At 38.9% G+C, this 16,051-nt stretch overlaps 3 protein-coding genes across 6 annotated transcripts; all 3 read right to left on the reverse strand.

Moving 5' to 3' along the window:
* Positions 1-2,596: 2,596 nt before the first annotated feature.
* Positions 2,597-2,998, reverse strand: LOC113777934. The gene has a single exon (XM_027323169.1). The coding sequence runs from the start codon at positions 2,996-2,998 to the stop codon at positions 2,597-2,599; it is 402 nt and encodes a 133-aa protein (XP_027178970.1).
* A 5,992-nt stretch (positions 2,999-8,990) lies between these two features.
* Positions 8,991-9,733, reverse strand: LOC113777848 (60S ribosomal protein L26-1-like). The gene has a single exon (XM_027323064.1). It carries the CDS (start codon positions 9,630-9,632, stop codon positions 9,177-9,179), a length of 456 nt encoding a protein of 151 aa, XP_027178865.1. The 5' UTR covers positions 9,633-9,733; the 3' UTR covers positions 8,991-9,176.
* Positions 9,734-10,488: 755 nt separating this feature from the next.
* LOC113778193 (lipid phosphate phosphatase 2-like) lies at positions 10,489-15,472 on the reverse strand. 4 transcript variants are annotated; one of them, XM_027323508.1, is made up of 9 exons: positions 15,373-15,472; positions 13,469-13,561; positions 12,225-12,449; positions 12,031-12,118; positions 11,820-11,929; positions 11,611-11,701; positions 11,159-11,347; positions 11,022-11,081; positions 10,489-10,813 (listed from the first exon to the last, which is right to left on the reverse strand). In XM_027323508.1, exons 3-9 carry the CDS (start codon positions 12,438-12,440, stop codon positions 10,620-10,622), a joined length of 948 nt encoding a protein of 315 aa, XP_027179309.1. In that variant the 5' UTR covers positions 12,441-12,449; positions 13,469-13,561; positions 15,373-15,472; the 3' UTR covers positions 10,489-10,619. The 4 variants fall into 4 exon arrangements, with proteins under 4 accessions (XP_027179309.1, XP_027179306.1, XP_027179307.1 ...); XM_027323505.1 differs by lacking the exon at positions 15,373-15,472 and having other exon boundaries at positions 12,225-12,446; positions 13,469-13,545; XM_027323506.1 differs by lacking the exon at positions 15,373-15,472 and having other exon boundaries at positions 12,225-12,477; positions 13,469-13,540.
* Positions 15,473-16,051: the final 579 nt, after the last annotated feature.

Genomic DNA, 16,051 nt, shown 5'->3' on the forward strand with positions numbered 1-16,051 from the left:
GGCTGCGGGCGGGAATTATTTCACAAAACACAGGAGAACTGACGAAGAGGGGCGGTTTGCTCACTCGTGAGGTGGGTCCGACCGTTAAGGCCCCCTGATCCTCGTCCCCTAAATCCTAACCATTTTTCTCACATAAAGAATTTCTTTTTATCTACTGAGTTAACACTTAGTGCGCTTTCAGCCTCTTCTGACCATTTTTTTTTCCAAAAAAAAAATATATATATCTTTCAAAAGAAAAAAAAAATTTAAGTGGATTTGGATTATTTGATACAGTGTAACATTTGTCTGGAAATAGGCAATGAAGTGGATTACATCAGAATTCCGATTATGTGTTATGTGCGTTATGAATAATTGTTCGATATAGATTGCTTAAGATGAAAGAATGAGAAGGAGGAGGAGGGTGGTGTGATATGCAAGAATACACTACTATGTATGTCAGTGAAGTGGAATGATGATGATGAGTTGAGTTGGATTAAGAATAACTTAACTAATGGTTTCATGGGAAATAAGTAATTAATAAAGTCTCTCTAATCATTTCAGCAGAGAGGGATGTAGAGAGTCGTTGCTTCCTTATCACTTCTTTAACTAACTCACTCCCTCACTCGAGGCTAGGCTAGCTCTGCAGTCTTGTTCCACTGTTTACAATTTCATCCCATTGATCATAAGGCAACCAGTTTTGAAAACTTAATCGATGGGAGTCCTGTACACCAGCCTACTACCCTATCAATCATTCTTTTCAGCAACTTCTTCTTCATGGTGAGCATCCTTGGAAGTTCTCTACTACTGATCGATGATGGTTTATTCAAATTTCACCACTTGGTTACTACTTTATTCGATCATTTGTTAATTATTATGATATAGAAATTAGCATCGAGTTGGCGTCGCGGGGGTTTAGAAGCTGCAGACCGACACCGGGGGATAGAATCTGTTTGTACAGGAGGAGACCTCAGTGGAGGAAGGTGACTGAACACTATTCTAAGACGTGGGCTGCATCAGTCTGCTGTGCTTTGTCAGTCCTACACGTGGCTAAGTTACTGGTTTAGCCCAAAAAAATCCAAGAACGGCCCAATAGAAATTTTGGTCAAAATTGACATGATTATACTTGGATCTGTGCTGACACTAATTTAAGAGATATAGACATATTGGGGCTGTTTGGAATCTGAGTTTTTTGGGAGTTTTTTGGGAGTTTGTCTAAGTATTTCGATACCAGTCTGTGCCTTGATTATTAATAGGAGGGCTTTCATCTCGCGCCATCCTTAAAGATGTATATTTAACTTTTTTTGATGCTAAGAACGTCAAAATTTCTTTATTAGGTGGTCTTGCCCCTATAAATTAAAGAATAAATTTGTTTAATTGTTTTTTAATAGGTTGGACATTAAAAACAGTTGATAATCAAGCTTGACTCGATTGGTTAAGCAGCTTCAGCTGTCGCATAAACATTTAAACTGAAATAGTTTTCAGTAGGGCTGAACATACTCGAAAATAACAAGGAGTTGAGGATGTATAGGCGTCTTGAAGTTGTTAGGGGTTTGAACCTTACCTGCATTGAAAAAAATTCAAAAGAGATGCCAGGAATATCTCTTTGATCTAGTAGGTTTTTATACTTATTAGACCCTTATACATACTATCTTTAGGCTCCCTTCCCCTAGATTAGATTATAGAAATATTACCGTTGCCGTTAAAAAAAAAAAAAAAAAACTCTTGTCAAAGAAGCTGAACACTAGTGGTATTTATTAAGACCACAAGGACATGTCTGAAACTTGATACTATTAAAGAAACAAAAAAAAAAAAAGAATGTGTGGAGGAGAATTTACCCAATTTAGTTGTCTAACATATCTTTTCAAGCTAAGCAAAACCACAAATTAAATAGCTTTCATATAGGCATCTGGATATCGAGATAGTTGAAAGTAGTTGTACGTTGTATTCAAAGAGACGTTTGTGGTTTTCATTTACTATATAAATTATAACCCGTTTCCCCTTCTTAAAAGCTAGGCACGGTTCTCTTGTTTACTGGTTGCAACGTCTGAAAATTTCCTAAAGCGTTGGGCAGTAGCTAGAGCTTAATTAGAGCATTAAAATGGCGGTTAGATATTTGAAAACAAATACAGCAAAACTCACAAATAGAAAAGTGTTTTTTAAGAAAAATAAGAAAGAAAGAAGGAAAGAAGTTGGCCCAAATTGGTTCCACCTAATTACAAATTGCATGAAAATGAGACCCATAAAACAAAGCTCGGTATTAATTTTTCTTTTTTCTTATCCTAATTCCTATATATGCTTGCAATACCACTCACTATGGGAGGTTGTACAGTCGATTAATGTGACATTTCCTGACCAGGGTGATAATCAATCCCTTTCAAAGGAAGGACAACCATTCGGAGTTGGAATTACTGAAACGCTAAAATATTACATAGCAAAATGGAACAAGAAATCTCTGCAAAAATTATAACTCTGCTCATTAAAGAAAATAAACCTCATTGGTCTATATTAAAATTCACATTCAGACAATTCGTGCGCTTTGTACATGGAGAAGCTGAATATCAAATTTCACCCACGTTTAGGAAGACAAAATTAAAGATGAAAATCTGGGCCAGTAGCCCTACCTGGAATCCATCTCCATGGAAACCGCTAGAGATTTGTATATCTCATAAATAAGCCTATTTTCGAACTCACTATTTTTATAAGTTACAGGAACCGGGCGAGCCTCTGGGATCCTCTTTCCGGCAAAATCATTTCCACTGTTCATTGCCCCGACGTTGCCAGCCAATCTAAGCATCATGTTCATATAGGCGTTCTTGAACTTGGTCCAGAGCTTCAGCGGGGAAGCAAATTTGAGACGCAACTTTGGAATTGCTCTGATCTTCCATGCCCTCTTCTCTCCCTGCCCTCCAAACTTCACAATCTTTACATTCCTTCTCGATCCGTTTATTCGGTGATAGTTCTTCCTTCTTCTCCATTGCCTCTTCAGGCTTCCGTTAAATGGATTAGCAAGCAACTTCATCTTTTTCAGTTGTATGTGGAAACACTAGGGAAGGGAAGGTTTGATTGGTAACTGGGGGGCTTTTTTAATTATCGTAGGGATGGGAATGAAAGGCTGATAGTATTTATATGAAAGCAAAAGGAATCTTTTGAGTTGGCGAGGTCTGTTTCTTGGTAGCAAGCGGGGATGGTTTTCTTTTATTATGCGAGACGTCCTCCTGAGTCCTGCGCTCGGCAACCCGCTGAAAGTAGTTGGTAAGCGTAAGCGGCCGGTCAACAAAGTCGGTTTTAACATTTATTGGTTTTCTGAAGTTTTTTAAGCGCTTAAGATTATGGAGTTGCGTGTTTGTCTTATAAGTGCGGAGCATGGAATTCTTCATTTGACGCCCATTAAAAGTAAACCTTTGACGGAGATTATCAGGATCTTCTCTGCTCAAACGGACGTAAAGACTGGAGACTGGGACTCACCTCAATAGCTCATGAAAAAAGCATTCGTTTCGATATGAGAATTTGACCTTTCATAATTGCTTAGCTCATGATTCCTTCATCATTAAAATTAAGTTTAAAAAATGATGATGAGATGCACTAAGAACTAGACTGCTGCAGTTACACACATATATATATATATATATATATACATATGTGTGTATATGTATAAACAGGAGGAGGTGTAGTGCCTCCACTAATCAGACACGGTCTATATTTGCGGTTTCATTAGATACTAGTACTATTCATATGCTCCCAAGTATGTTCTAGTTTCAAATACAAAAATGAAAATTCTACTCCTCTCAATCAAATGCTACCTTTGATTTCCAAAATATGAAAAATTATTACTTAAAAAACACAATCAATTATCATGCATGGCCAATTAAAGGAGATCCCTGTATTTGGCGGATGCTTAAGAAAAATCTTGCTTACTCTTTTATTGTTGAAGCGGGAATAGAAGTATGTTTTCTACGAAACACTACTGAAATAGACAAATCAGCAGCAACGAAGAACATGGAGAACGACAAAAGAATTTTCGTCCTGTTTCTGAATGTGGCGTGTACTTGTAATTGTAAAAAAACAAGGGCCTGCAGTATACTTACTTAAGACGCATCTCTTCTTTTCTTGCTCTGTAATTTGAAATAGTCGATGCAATTGTTAATTAATCAAGAAAGCTCTGTTAACTCGAGATAACTACTGGAACAAGTCTCATCCGCGTTTCAGGCTCTTCTTGTTTAATTTTACTTGGGACTTTCTAACCAAAAAAAAACAAGGAGATAAGATAATGCTCGGGTCGGTTTCTCGCCACCTTTAATAGATTACACGATATCTGATGGTAAAAACATGTTAGTTTTTGCTAATGAAGGTATCGAGATCATGGTATTAGAACAACATTTACAAAGGAAGAAGATTTCATAATTACTCTTCGTTTTGGTTCAAGGGTAGATTTCAAGCGTTATAAGTAACTTACAAGGAGAAATAGGGAAATAGAGGAAGACTCGATCGGTAGTAGCAGTCGACATAGAGATTTCATAATTACTTGATTGATTAATGCCTTTCCTAATTAAATCAAGCCTTGGACCTTCGCATGGCGTATGGCTTGTAAAGTTCATCCAATTTGTTGACCAGTGAAACTTGGTTTGTTACTTTAATGTTAAAAAAACTGATAAATTAAGCACCAAATATTACTAAAGTCAGGCCTACGATAGTTTCAATGGAAGTCTGAAAAGACTTTCAACAACCTTCAAGAACACGCAAAAACCAACATGTGGTATGCAACTCAGATAAATTGTGTGGGACTCGAACCCTGGACAAGCCAGGAAGGTCGCCATACCATAAGGAGGGGGAGCGGACCGCTCGAGCTATCCCGTGGGGGCAGAAGACCAGCCACTTAAAGTGGCAGGTTTGTGGGAGGCAGGGGTTGAACCCCTGACCTCCAGCATCACCAAAGAAGTGATGACCACTAGACCAAATGGCCAGTGGCTTTATTTTTTATTTTTAGCTGGGATTATTCTTAATCATAAATTGTGTACTTGGGATCCGGTAGAATACGCGATTTCATTGGTGACTATAGAGGCCAATTTGAAGAACAAAATGGACCGCAGTCAACGTGATATTATTGAAATCAATTACTAAATTTTTTCCGGAAAAAAGAATTGAAATTTTAGATTAGCTGTCCAAATGAAACTATAGTCCTTAATAGTAAAGAATCAACTCCCTTAGGTAAATCGTCTATGATACTCGATATTGACCTGTGACTTGCAGCAAAATGAAGAGGACTCGTGGTATGAAGTCGTTCCACATTACTGAAATTAAATCAGTAATGCATACTACATTTTTTTTTTCAAAAAAAAATTTAACAGTAAAATGGTGAAATTTTAAAAAAAGTCGGAAAAGGAGATAGGCAATTAGAACACGTGACCTCTAAACCTTAAAGTTTCAACTTCGGCAACCGGACATCGAGATTTCTGTATAATAAAGTAGAAATATTACTACTGATGGCACGGTGGTGGCGTCATGTATGATGTTTAGCACATAAATCTTGTCTGAAATTTCATCATTTCATCATTACTGTGGTGGTGTCATGTATTATGTGTTACATAAATCTTGTTTGGAATTTCATAATTACACGTTTGTCTCGTTTCATTACTACTTTGTCAAACACTATACTATATCATATGTAATGAGGATTCGTTGTTGTTACTTGTTATGTACCATGCGAAACATGCAGCTAATAAATATTGAGGATAGAGCAGTAGAGATAGAGAAGAAAATGAGAAGGTTGGTTGCCGGTTGGGAGTAAATTGTTGAAATTTATTAGCCGCTACCAGCACAACGACTCAATGTCCCTCCCTGGCATGGTTTTCGTCATTTTTCGGCTGAGCTAGAGACTTTTCATCCGCTCCGATAATGACTCCGATAATAATAAGTTTTACTACCGCCCACCTGCAAAGAATACGCAACCCCGTTCTCACGCATTAATTTGTCACTAAATGTGGCAGGCCACTTCAAGTGACTACCGGACGTGCACTCACTTGAACGGATTGGTGGTTCAATCTTTTCTGATTTCTCTTCGAATCTCTTCAGGTCCCCTCCTCTATAATATGGAATGTACGTAGGTCTATCTATCGTATTTGGCAAAAAAAAAAAAAAAATTTCTCGCTCATTAATTTTGCGCCCAAGAACTGAAGACTAATTTCTTAGGACTTAGGAGTGTGGGTCGAATGCAGGCTTTATCCCGACCCAAAATGTTGAAGCCCAAAAATCTATTGCGGTGCAATTGTAGACAAACTTCCGAGCCCATTTTCACATTGACCTTTGTATTGTGGACCGAAAGAGGGAAAAAAAGAAATCAAAGTGACCTTACTTTCTTCGCATATTCTACCCAGCTTGAACCTCACCAGGAATGGATGGCGAAAAGCTCTTCTTCAATGGCTTACAAGAGGCAAACAGCAGTTCCTTCTGGAAAGTTAAGGGAATCGGTGGCAAAAGCGGAAAGCACGATGACAAGCGATTATCGATGACAGACTTCCTCCACGAAAGTGGGCGTCAGATAGAAGAAGCGTGGGAGGTGGGTCCAGTAGCTGGCTTTGGAGTCGGTTGTGGTGTTGGGGTGGGAATGGGAATGGTGGGAGGGGTGGGCGTTGGTAATGGTGGGTCGATGTGGAACTACCTCAGAACGGTGTTCGGGTTTGGAATTGGGTGCGGCGTTGGATTTGGTGTTGGGTATGGGCAAGGGATTGGATTTGGCCGCACACTGCAATCGCTAAGATCTCAGCTTTTCCAGCCTAAGAGGAAGTCCAAGAGACCAATCCTTGTTCTGATTTGATTTCCTGTATTGTCGCCTGGATTCTGTTTGTTTCTTGTTTCCTGTCAAGACAAGTAGAATTTGAACTTCTGCTGTTCTTTTGTTTGACAAAACATCAGTGTCGACGAACCCGGATGGTGTGATTTTGGCTAATAGCATTTTCTTTTTCCCCTTCCAATCTTGGGCATTTGTAGGCAGTTTTACTGCCGGAGTCTTGACTGTGGTGGTGGACGCACTTTAACTCATCATTTTATGACTATGAATTTACGGCTGAATCTGGATTGTAGACAACAACCCTTTCATGATAAAGTTACGTGAACACCAGCCTTTCTTTCTTGTTCTACGGCCAGGACGTCCGGTCACGACTACAACAATCCTATTTGATGATCTTGAAAAACGAATTTAGCAAATTCAGATGTGGATGAGGAGGCCTTCTAGGTAAAAGTTCAAACATGCATTCGTCGATATTAAATGCATTCTAATTCCTTTGGCAACAAGCTCCAACTGATAAAATACTGGTGGCACGACTAAAGAGTTTGGCCATAATCACGTTAATCTCAAATTACCAAAACGAGCAGCAGTAATCAGGTAGTAATTGCTTGAGCACTCCACTCCATCTGATATTGACGTGTTATTTATCAGCCAAATCATCACATTAACAGAATAATTTGTGACCAAGTTAGAAGTAAACCAACTTCTGAATAAATTTCTAGCTGACGAACTTCCATAGAACATCAAACTGCACCCCACCCCCGGGGGCGGGGGAATCAATCACTAGTTTCTTCAACATGTTACCACCAGTATATGATTGCTATGAAAAGGGGTCTCGTGGCCAGCTTGCAGAAAAATGTGGAAGTAAACACCATAACAGCCCGGTCGGCGGCCAATTCAGGCCCTAGAGACTCGTTATGCTGTCCCTCTGAAACAAGTGCCTTCAGCAACTAACTTTCCCAAGGACGGCTCAAGAGTTCTTTTGTTCAGCCAGATAGACCAATGTGGCACTATCAGTATTTTTAATCAGTTCAATTATTTGCATGTACATTTAACTCTTCTACATCAAAAATCCTTTCCTTTCTTAAGGTCTAACAGCAACGGAAGCAGCCCCAACTCCTAATCCAAGTAAAACATCCTATAAAACGCTCTATCTAGAAGCTAAAAACTGCCACAACAAACACAACACAGAACATAGAATGGCTCTATCAGAAAGCCAATCCATCAAGCACACAAAATACATAAACATTTCAGCAAGCAACAAAAAACTGTTCCAATGCTAGAATTCTCATTGCAGAAGCCATTTAATACACTGCTGCAGACAGTGTGACCATCAATTCCAAGGAATAAAAGCTTTTGAAGATAGAAAAGAAGAACATAGAATGGATGAAGGTTGGCCTCTATATCCTGTCACTCACATTAAGACTGATGTGTAAACCCTGCAAACTACTGATGTTATGTAAACCAGAAACAACTACAAACCATCCTTCCCTTATAACAGAGTAAACTATTGAATCTAGCAAACTTAGCACTCAAATACCAGTCCGTCAAATCAAGATTTGAAGTAATATGTTTTCTAAAATCACAAAGCATCAACCACAAACAAAGCCAATTTCACAAAGTGTTTTCTTCAATGATCCATAATCAACATTCCTACACACACACATATATATATATGAGAAAAAGATACACCAACACACAGGATTTTGGGAGGATTATATAGTTCCTAAAGTCCACAAACAGGGAGGGCTAACAACAACACAAGGACGGTAGGAGATGTCCTCAATTAGTGGCAGCAAATCATGAGAAAACCTCAAGTTACAAAAGTTGCAGAAAAAGCTTCAATTCATAACACTCCAAAGAAACCTTAAACCTTGCAATACTGGCTAGTATGATTACATGTATTAATACAATGGTTGACACCAAACTAATTCACTGTACATATCGAACCCGTGAAATCTAGTAAAAGGCCAACAAAGTTTCTTTGTTCACCAAACATTTCAACTAGGTACCATACAATTATACTAGTAAAAATTCTCTTCCGTCTAAGCTACTCACAGATCTCCATTTCCACCCAACACCATTCAACATTCCTACAAATAATCTTACCTTCGCAACATACCTAAACAACTAGAAGTAAATGTGCAATTACTATCAAAAGCAACCTAAACAACTAGAAGTAAAGACTATGCAGCACGCAAGGCAAATTCTAATACTTGGGAAAGGGAAATTACGTTAATCGTGAAATACTCATTGTATCTTCTGGTTAAATCCTGCTATAGAAACGAAATAGTACAAAATTGAGAACAAACGCATCCCAATTTAATAAAAACACTCTTTCCATTGATGAAAGACAACAATGCTGAAAATACAAAATTCAAAAATTTAAGGCACCAAAAAAGAGAAACAATCCCTTTTAATCGATGTTTTGAAGAGAGGGTGCAGCAGCAGCAGCGACGTCATCCACAGTGAATTTCCCCTTAGCCTTATCAGCAGCCCTCCCCTTAGCTTTCCTGTCCAGCAAATCCTTACGGTCCTTATCCAGCTTAAGCTTGGTCACCACAACATTGGAGGGGTGGATTCCGACGTTGACCGTAGACCCGTTGACTTTCTCCCGGGTAATCCGCTCGATGTGGATGACCCATTTCTTTCTGTATACTTGGACGACTTTGCCCTCCCGGCCTTTATAGGTGCCACGGACGACATGGACTTCGTCGTCCTTGCGGACGGGGATGGAGCGGACGTTGTACTTGTTGCGGAGATCGGCTGAGAGAGCCGCGCTCATGATCACTCGGCGCACGCTTGAGGGAGCAGTGAAGTGGGCCTTCCGGCTCTTCCGGCGTGAGCTGGAGACTCTTGGGTTGTACTTCATTTCCGGCGGGGATGGCGGAAGTGATGGGGGGGTTGGGGAGATGGGGAGAAGGGCGTCGTACGAGGATGTGGGGATAGTTATGAGAAAAGCGGAAGCGGGGAAGCTGGGAAGGTAAAGGAGGGTTTAGGGTTTCTGAATGATTTGACGATAGTGGGCTTGAGACTGGATCGAAGGTCCAAGGACGAGTACTACAAGTTGCTAATTGCCAAAGGGGTATTTCCGAACTTTTAAGAAATGGAGAGTTTTTCAAATTTTGAAGGCTTGATGCTGGTACTTTCACCTTCAACTCGGTGTGGACTTGTTTTCTATTGATTATTTTAATCAATTATAGAATCTGATTCAATCTCAACTCTCCTTTGTGAAATTGTGAACTTGTTTTTGATTGATTATTTTAGCTAACTGATTCAACTTCAATAATTGTGAATTTGATCTCCATTAATTATTTTTAAGTCTGATTTTGAAATTTTATTTTAACTCTTATTTTACATAATCAGTTTTTGTGATATTTTCGATCGATTGCTTTTGTATTATTTTAATTATAAATTTCTTAATTACTAAAAAAAGTTAAAATTCATAATCATTTAAAGAGTAACTTTTGTTCATAATCATTTTATACAATATAAAGCAACCGAGAAAAAGACCGCAAAGGTAGCAACTTTGACGGACAACTCGTAGCAACTCAAAACGTACAACTTGCAAAGCGTCTCCAAATTAGCATTTTGATTGATGAACGAAATACTCTGCCAGTGCCACTACCAGGCTCCTGAAGCGCATCTGCTGATCCCGTGAGATGCTCACCACTTCATGTTCCTCATGTCATGCAATGGCTGGAAACATATTTATATTGGGAATCATTAAAAAAAATCCAACCGTGAATTCAAGGTGGAAAGTGGGAAAATTTTTCCACACACACGACTGTATCAACTCCTCCAGCTTTAAAACCACTAAGCAACAAAATTTTCAACCTAATAACTACAGAGAAAATGCTCAAGTCTCTCTCCGACCAGATTCTAGATCTTCAACTGCTGTGCCAGGATCAGCAGTCGAAGACATTTCCATGGATGCATTGTTGCTTTCATTTTGGTGGTTTTCATCTTGAGCTTCTGCATTCAGAGCATTGGTTGGTTGCGTGCTGGCATGTATTTCCTCCAGAACCCTAAAGTAGGCGTACGTCCCCCAACCTACAGCAACAGATTAACAGGCGCTGGGGTAAATCTGCACTAAAGTCATCATATCGACGCCAATCTTCTTCAAAAACAGCCTAGTATACTACCCAAAAAAAAAAGGCCTCATACACGATCTGATTATTATATACATTGGAATCCCATTAACTTAACATGACAGTAAGGAGATCAGTTACCATCATTTGAAAAGGAAATAGCAGCTTACCGTCCACATGATATGGGGGTGGGAAGAACTGCAAGTAGCAGAACATGGCCACTATGAGACCTGTTAAAAACCACAGCCTTAGAAAGTACAGTGTCCAAGTTTTCTAATTAAAGACAAATATATCACGACAAACCAACCTATGAGACCTCCAGCAAACACATCCTGCCAGTGGTGCCTATAGTCATCTACCCTTGAAATGGCAACAAGAGATGCAACAAGCAGGGGAAGGAAAACAATGCAAAGCTTTGCAACGTGGCCTCTACGGTCAAATGCTTGAATTTTCCCAGACAAGTACAGTGATAAGAAACCCAGACCAGCAAATGACCCTACAGATGTCCCAAGTCACGACCGAGTCAACATAGACAACAACTTAAGAACACAGCTTGACCTCGTGTTGATTTCAAACCTCTCCTGCCCCTTCATAATATCTCACATAATTTGACGAACACATAAAGAACTCATTGCTTAGGACGATAAGAAAAATCAAGCAAGGTAGATATGAGTTATAGACAGGCTATACACATGAACATGGTTTTGCTTGTTATTGTAGATTTACTTGCACAAACAAAAAAGATGGGATTATACTCACAAGAAGTATGCCCACTTGGAAAGCTTTTGCGTCCATCCTTAAGGATATCTTTCTGCCCGTGGCATTCTACATTTCCCCACTGATCATAAACCTAAAAGGCAACACAAATATCAACATTAGACTAATAAAAACTGTCTTTAAGAAATAACTGAATACCACTGGCTGCTTCTCATTAAAGATATGGAAAACCAAGTCCAACAGCCGTGTACATCTTTTCCATCTGGAAAACAACGCCAAAAGAAGTCTGGTCGAGGGCGGCCAACGGCATCTTTTATGGCATCTGTTATGACTCCAGTTACCAGGACAGAGAATAAGAGCCCTGCACTTGCCAGCAACATAAGATGTAACAGTCTGGGAGGTAATTTCACCGGAATCAGAGTACTTTCCATTGTACAGCACAATGCTTAAAACATTCATTACCCAGAATGGCGTGATGAAGATCATAGACATCTGGTCTACGCAAATAGAAGAGTAGAAAAACGACCATTGGCAAGAGGATGGCATACACCTACTTGGTTTTAAAGGAAAATTGAAAGGATAATAAGACACATAACCAACTCATATACTCATAGACGGTAGTACAGATTCACTTAGATAATGATGACTGAACTTACTGGCACAGCCCATACAGGAACAGTGTTCTCCTTCATTGGATACTTGAGATCTGCCATCATATCTTTCCCAACATAGCGGTAAAACGGATTGATGACATTGAGAATAACTACTATTGCTGCAAGAAGCATCAGTATGAGCCAGTCATGCATATGTTTTCTTGCCAATGTAACCCCATGAGTTCTCACAGTATGTGTTCCAAGCTGGGCCTCTCTCATTCTACTCTGCTAAATATCAACACATGGGCACAGCAGACTAACAGAATTGTCAGATTATTCTGAAGGAATCCACAAAAGTGCACGAAGCAGCTAAGATTGATACTGGCTGAAAATTCACAGGAAAAATGATAAAATCACGAGAAAAAAAACTTATTGCAACCAAATACAAGATATATGATCCATTGATCTGATCTGACTAAGGTGAACCTAAAGGCCCAACAAAGATCATTTCCAAGCACAAGGAAAAATGGTTAAAGAATTCAACATGGTTAAGGGCTCGAAAAACAGCAAAATGAATAAAACATTGACATCAGAAATTATCTTTGCATCTGGTTAATGCTTCAAGCATGAAAGCAACCTTTTGGCACCACTATTTGCATTTAACCCAGAAGCTCGCTAATGCATAATCTAACTAACACTGATTTTTTAAATTGACTTTGTGAGCAGAAAAGAGAAGTTAGCTCTGAGTAATTCCAATTTTTATACAAGTACGGCTAGCAGGCAGCAATAGTATGATTGGTTAGCACACGGTTAAATGTTCTGGATCCTATCTTCCAACAAGGACTATGATCAGATTTCATTCTAACAACTTTCATCCAGGAACACACTTTAAGACTTTTGGGGGATGGAAAAACCATTCCTTAACTAGCAGTATTCTTAGACCTGATAAAAGTGGCCAACAAGACGAGTCAACCAAGAGAACAGTTGGTGAACCAGTCTAATCAAACCATTTTTTGAAGATCAAAGATTCTTGCTTGTTTAATTTAACACTCAACAAATTCATAAACTCCTTTATACTGGATATCGCATGTATATAGGGAATTTTTCTCAAGTCAATTTATTTTCATTCTCCAACTCCCAGATATACTTTTCCAACATTTTATATGCTTACAAAACACATCATTGTGTTCACTTCAATAAGCTCATAGCTCTTTTTTACCCCTAAAAAGTAATAAGCACGAAGTTAGAGAAGGGCATAACAAAGTAAAATTTGTGAATAGATTGAACAATTTATAAAGCAATTGTACCTGGTGGTTCTGGTATCTTATCAATGGCTGGTAGAGGTGTGAAAACCAGTCCCCTCTGAATGGAAAATTTCCCCACTCCAGTCTTAGAATGCCCTAGATAAATGGGAAATCAGTTAAGCACAGACACAGCATGATGGACTGAAAGTACTACAAGAATTTGTTGAGTCTATCTTACACAGCTAAATACATGAACCCTTGAAAGTTAAGACAATTGATTCTGAAGTCAAAAACAAGTCTCCCAGCATCCATACTAGCCAGGTATTTTAGTATAAGATACGAGGTGGTTGTTTGGTGAAACATGCAAATAGGTGCTAGCCTATCACCATCGTTCAAGATACAAGTCAGCATTCTACCATCTATGAAACTAAAACTGCATTCGATGCCAGAGGGGGCCATTATCTTGCACTTCCTGAAGGTTGGCTCTCCATATTGTTGCATTGAGGCCGGTAACCTCGTATCATTAGGCATCAATTGACTAGCTATTTCATGTACATTGTACATCCAACATAGATACCTTGAGACATGTAATACCATCACTATGTTTACAGTACAGGGCAACAATATTCTTGAGTCTTGACATAGGGATCCTTCCTCTCCCCATTACCCAGCTGGGTTGCTGTACCATATTGCCCTCCATCCCTGCCCCGCCATCTAAAGAACATCTCTCTCCCCCCACCGCCTTATATAAGTACCTAAATAATAACCTGTCTCCTCCACCTATAACGACCATGAGATTCTCATGTAATTATGTGATACTAATGAATGTCGGAAACAACAAAGATTGGACTGTTCTAGAAATCACAAGTCCGAGGTTGGTAATCATAAAATAATTCTACATTTATACATTTGTAAAACCTGAAAACCTCAACAATCTGCAGTCTCTTATGCATAACTTGCAAATGAGAGACGCATTAGATAAAGAGATACATATAATCTGACTTCAACTAGTGATGAATTAGCGTGTTATGGAATTTCTGGGCCTTGTATGGATGGGTTAACCTTTTCGTATCAATGGTATCAGAGCCAGACAAATAACCCCAACGTCCCAGGTTCGAGTCTCGCGGGACTCTGCCTCGAAGAAGGGGGAGCCCCGAATTACCAGGCCAACGGGGACGTCGGCCTCTAAGGAGGGGTGCTTGTTATGGAATTTCTGGGCCTTGTATGGATGGGTTAACCTTTTCGTATCATAGCGTTGGAAATAAGAATGTAATGATAACTCAGTAAAACGCTAATCTTTCCCTAGCTTTACCATTCAGCTATTAAAAAGGTCATGCAATATCCATAACTTATAAAAGAGAACAATCTCGGTAAATATCTTTCTGACGGCACACAAGACAATGCCCTGTAATTAATGACCAGAGAAAGAAGAAAAAGAACAATTAAAGAAAATTAAGTATGCATAAGACAACCAATTTCACAATCTGCAACACCTCCACTTGCAAAGAGATAAAGGGTCAAGGGAAGACAGTAGAATTATGAGCTCAAATCCAACTGAAAGAAACATGTGCTGTTCTGAAAACACCAACCTGAGTATGAAAAACAGCTCTGAAATTGTCGACACACAAAAGGGATCTCAAATCCCACAAACCCATGTGACTTTCTAAATGTATGACACTCAAAAAGACACTAATCAAGCTAAAATTATCACTAAATATCTGAGAAATAAGCGCATCCTATTTCAGATATCATTCAACAAACATTTAAGCAAAAATACCAATTTATTAAATAGGATTCCACGTGTATTTTTTAATGTGCCAATGCTGTATACAGTGGTCCAGTAGATTAGCGATCCCTTATCCAGGGTACGGTTGAAATAAAGTATTTAGTCCACTATCAATAATGGGCAAGAGAACAAAGTTATGTCAACCTGAAAGACTGATTAAAAGGTAGCAAACTCGTCTGACCTTTTCTATAAAAAAAAGTTTAATGTTGTCTCGGCCACAATATTTGACGGTGACAGCAAAACCAAAATATCTGGCAAAGTCACCAATGATGCCCCGACCCTTCTAACCTTCTTCTTCAAAGAAGTTTCTATGGCCACTGAGGACGGCCTTAAAACGGCAAGGTGTTTATTTGTATTCTGAAATTTGCGTATCTTTACTTTTGTAGGTTTAATGCATAGGCGATAATGGGAAGGCGAATAAGGGGCCGCCATAGAGAAGAAGCAGGAGCTGTGCGTTGTTAAGAGAGGAAACTGCCACGTCTTTGAGTTGGGGAATGGAAAAGGTCTTTCGCGAAAAGGCAAAACCAAAAACAAAAGTAAAAGGAATGACAAGTTGACAACACCAATTTGGGATAATTTCACAAATCTCCCCTGAGGTTTGCCTTAATATCACTTAGCGCCCTTATAGTTTCAAAAAATCTCTCAAGACAGGTTTGTGTGCTAAAAAGTCAATTTTTTGAGATAGTAAATTATTTGAAATAATTTTGTGAAAAAATACTGTTGCACTTTTTTGATGTGATATATGTGGAATAAAAAAATGATTGAAAAATGTGTTGATGATACAAGTTAGTCAATATGTGTAAATAAGATAGAAATAATGTGTAATCTAAACACACTCATTTAATGAATGTGGAAACCAA

Source organism: Coffea eugenioides, chromosome 7 (genome assembly GCF_003713205.1).
Source record: "Coffea eugenioides isolate CCC68of chromosome 7, Ceug_1.0, whole genome shotgun sequence".
NCBI classification, from domain to species: Eukaryota; Viridiplantae; Streptophyta; class Magnoliopsida; order Gentianales; family Rubiaceae; genus Coffea; species Coffea eugenioides.

Excerpts from the sequence above, each read along its gene's own strand:
- LOC113777934 (XM_027323169.1), bottom strand. The coding sequence starts at position 2,998 with ATGAAGTTGCTTGCTAATCCATTTAACGGAAGCCTGAAGAGGCAATGG.
- LOC113777848 (XM_027323064.1), bottom strand. The coding sequence starts at position 9,632 with ATGAAGTACAACCCAAGAGTCTCCAGCTCACGCCGGAAGAGCCGGAAG.
- LOC113778193 (XM_027323508.1), bottom strand. The coding sequence starts at position 12,440 with ATGAGAGAGGCCCAGCTTGGAACACATACTGTGAGAACTCATGGGGTT. Across the intron at positions 11,930-12,030 it reads TCTTCATCACGCCATTCTGG|GGCTCTTATTCTCTGTCCTG; the intron begins GTAATGAATGTT and ends TGGCAAGTGCAG. Across the intron at positions 11,348-11,610 it reads TCCAAGTGGGCATACTTCTT|GGTCATTTGCTGGTCTGGGT; the intron begins GTGAGTATAATC and ends GGACATCTGTAG.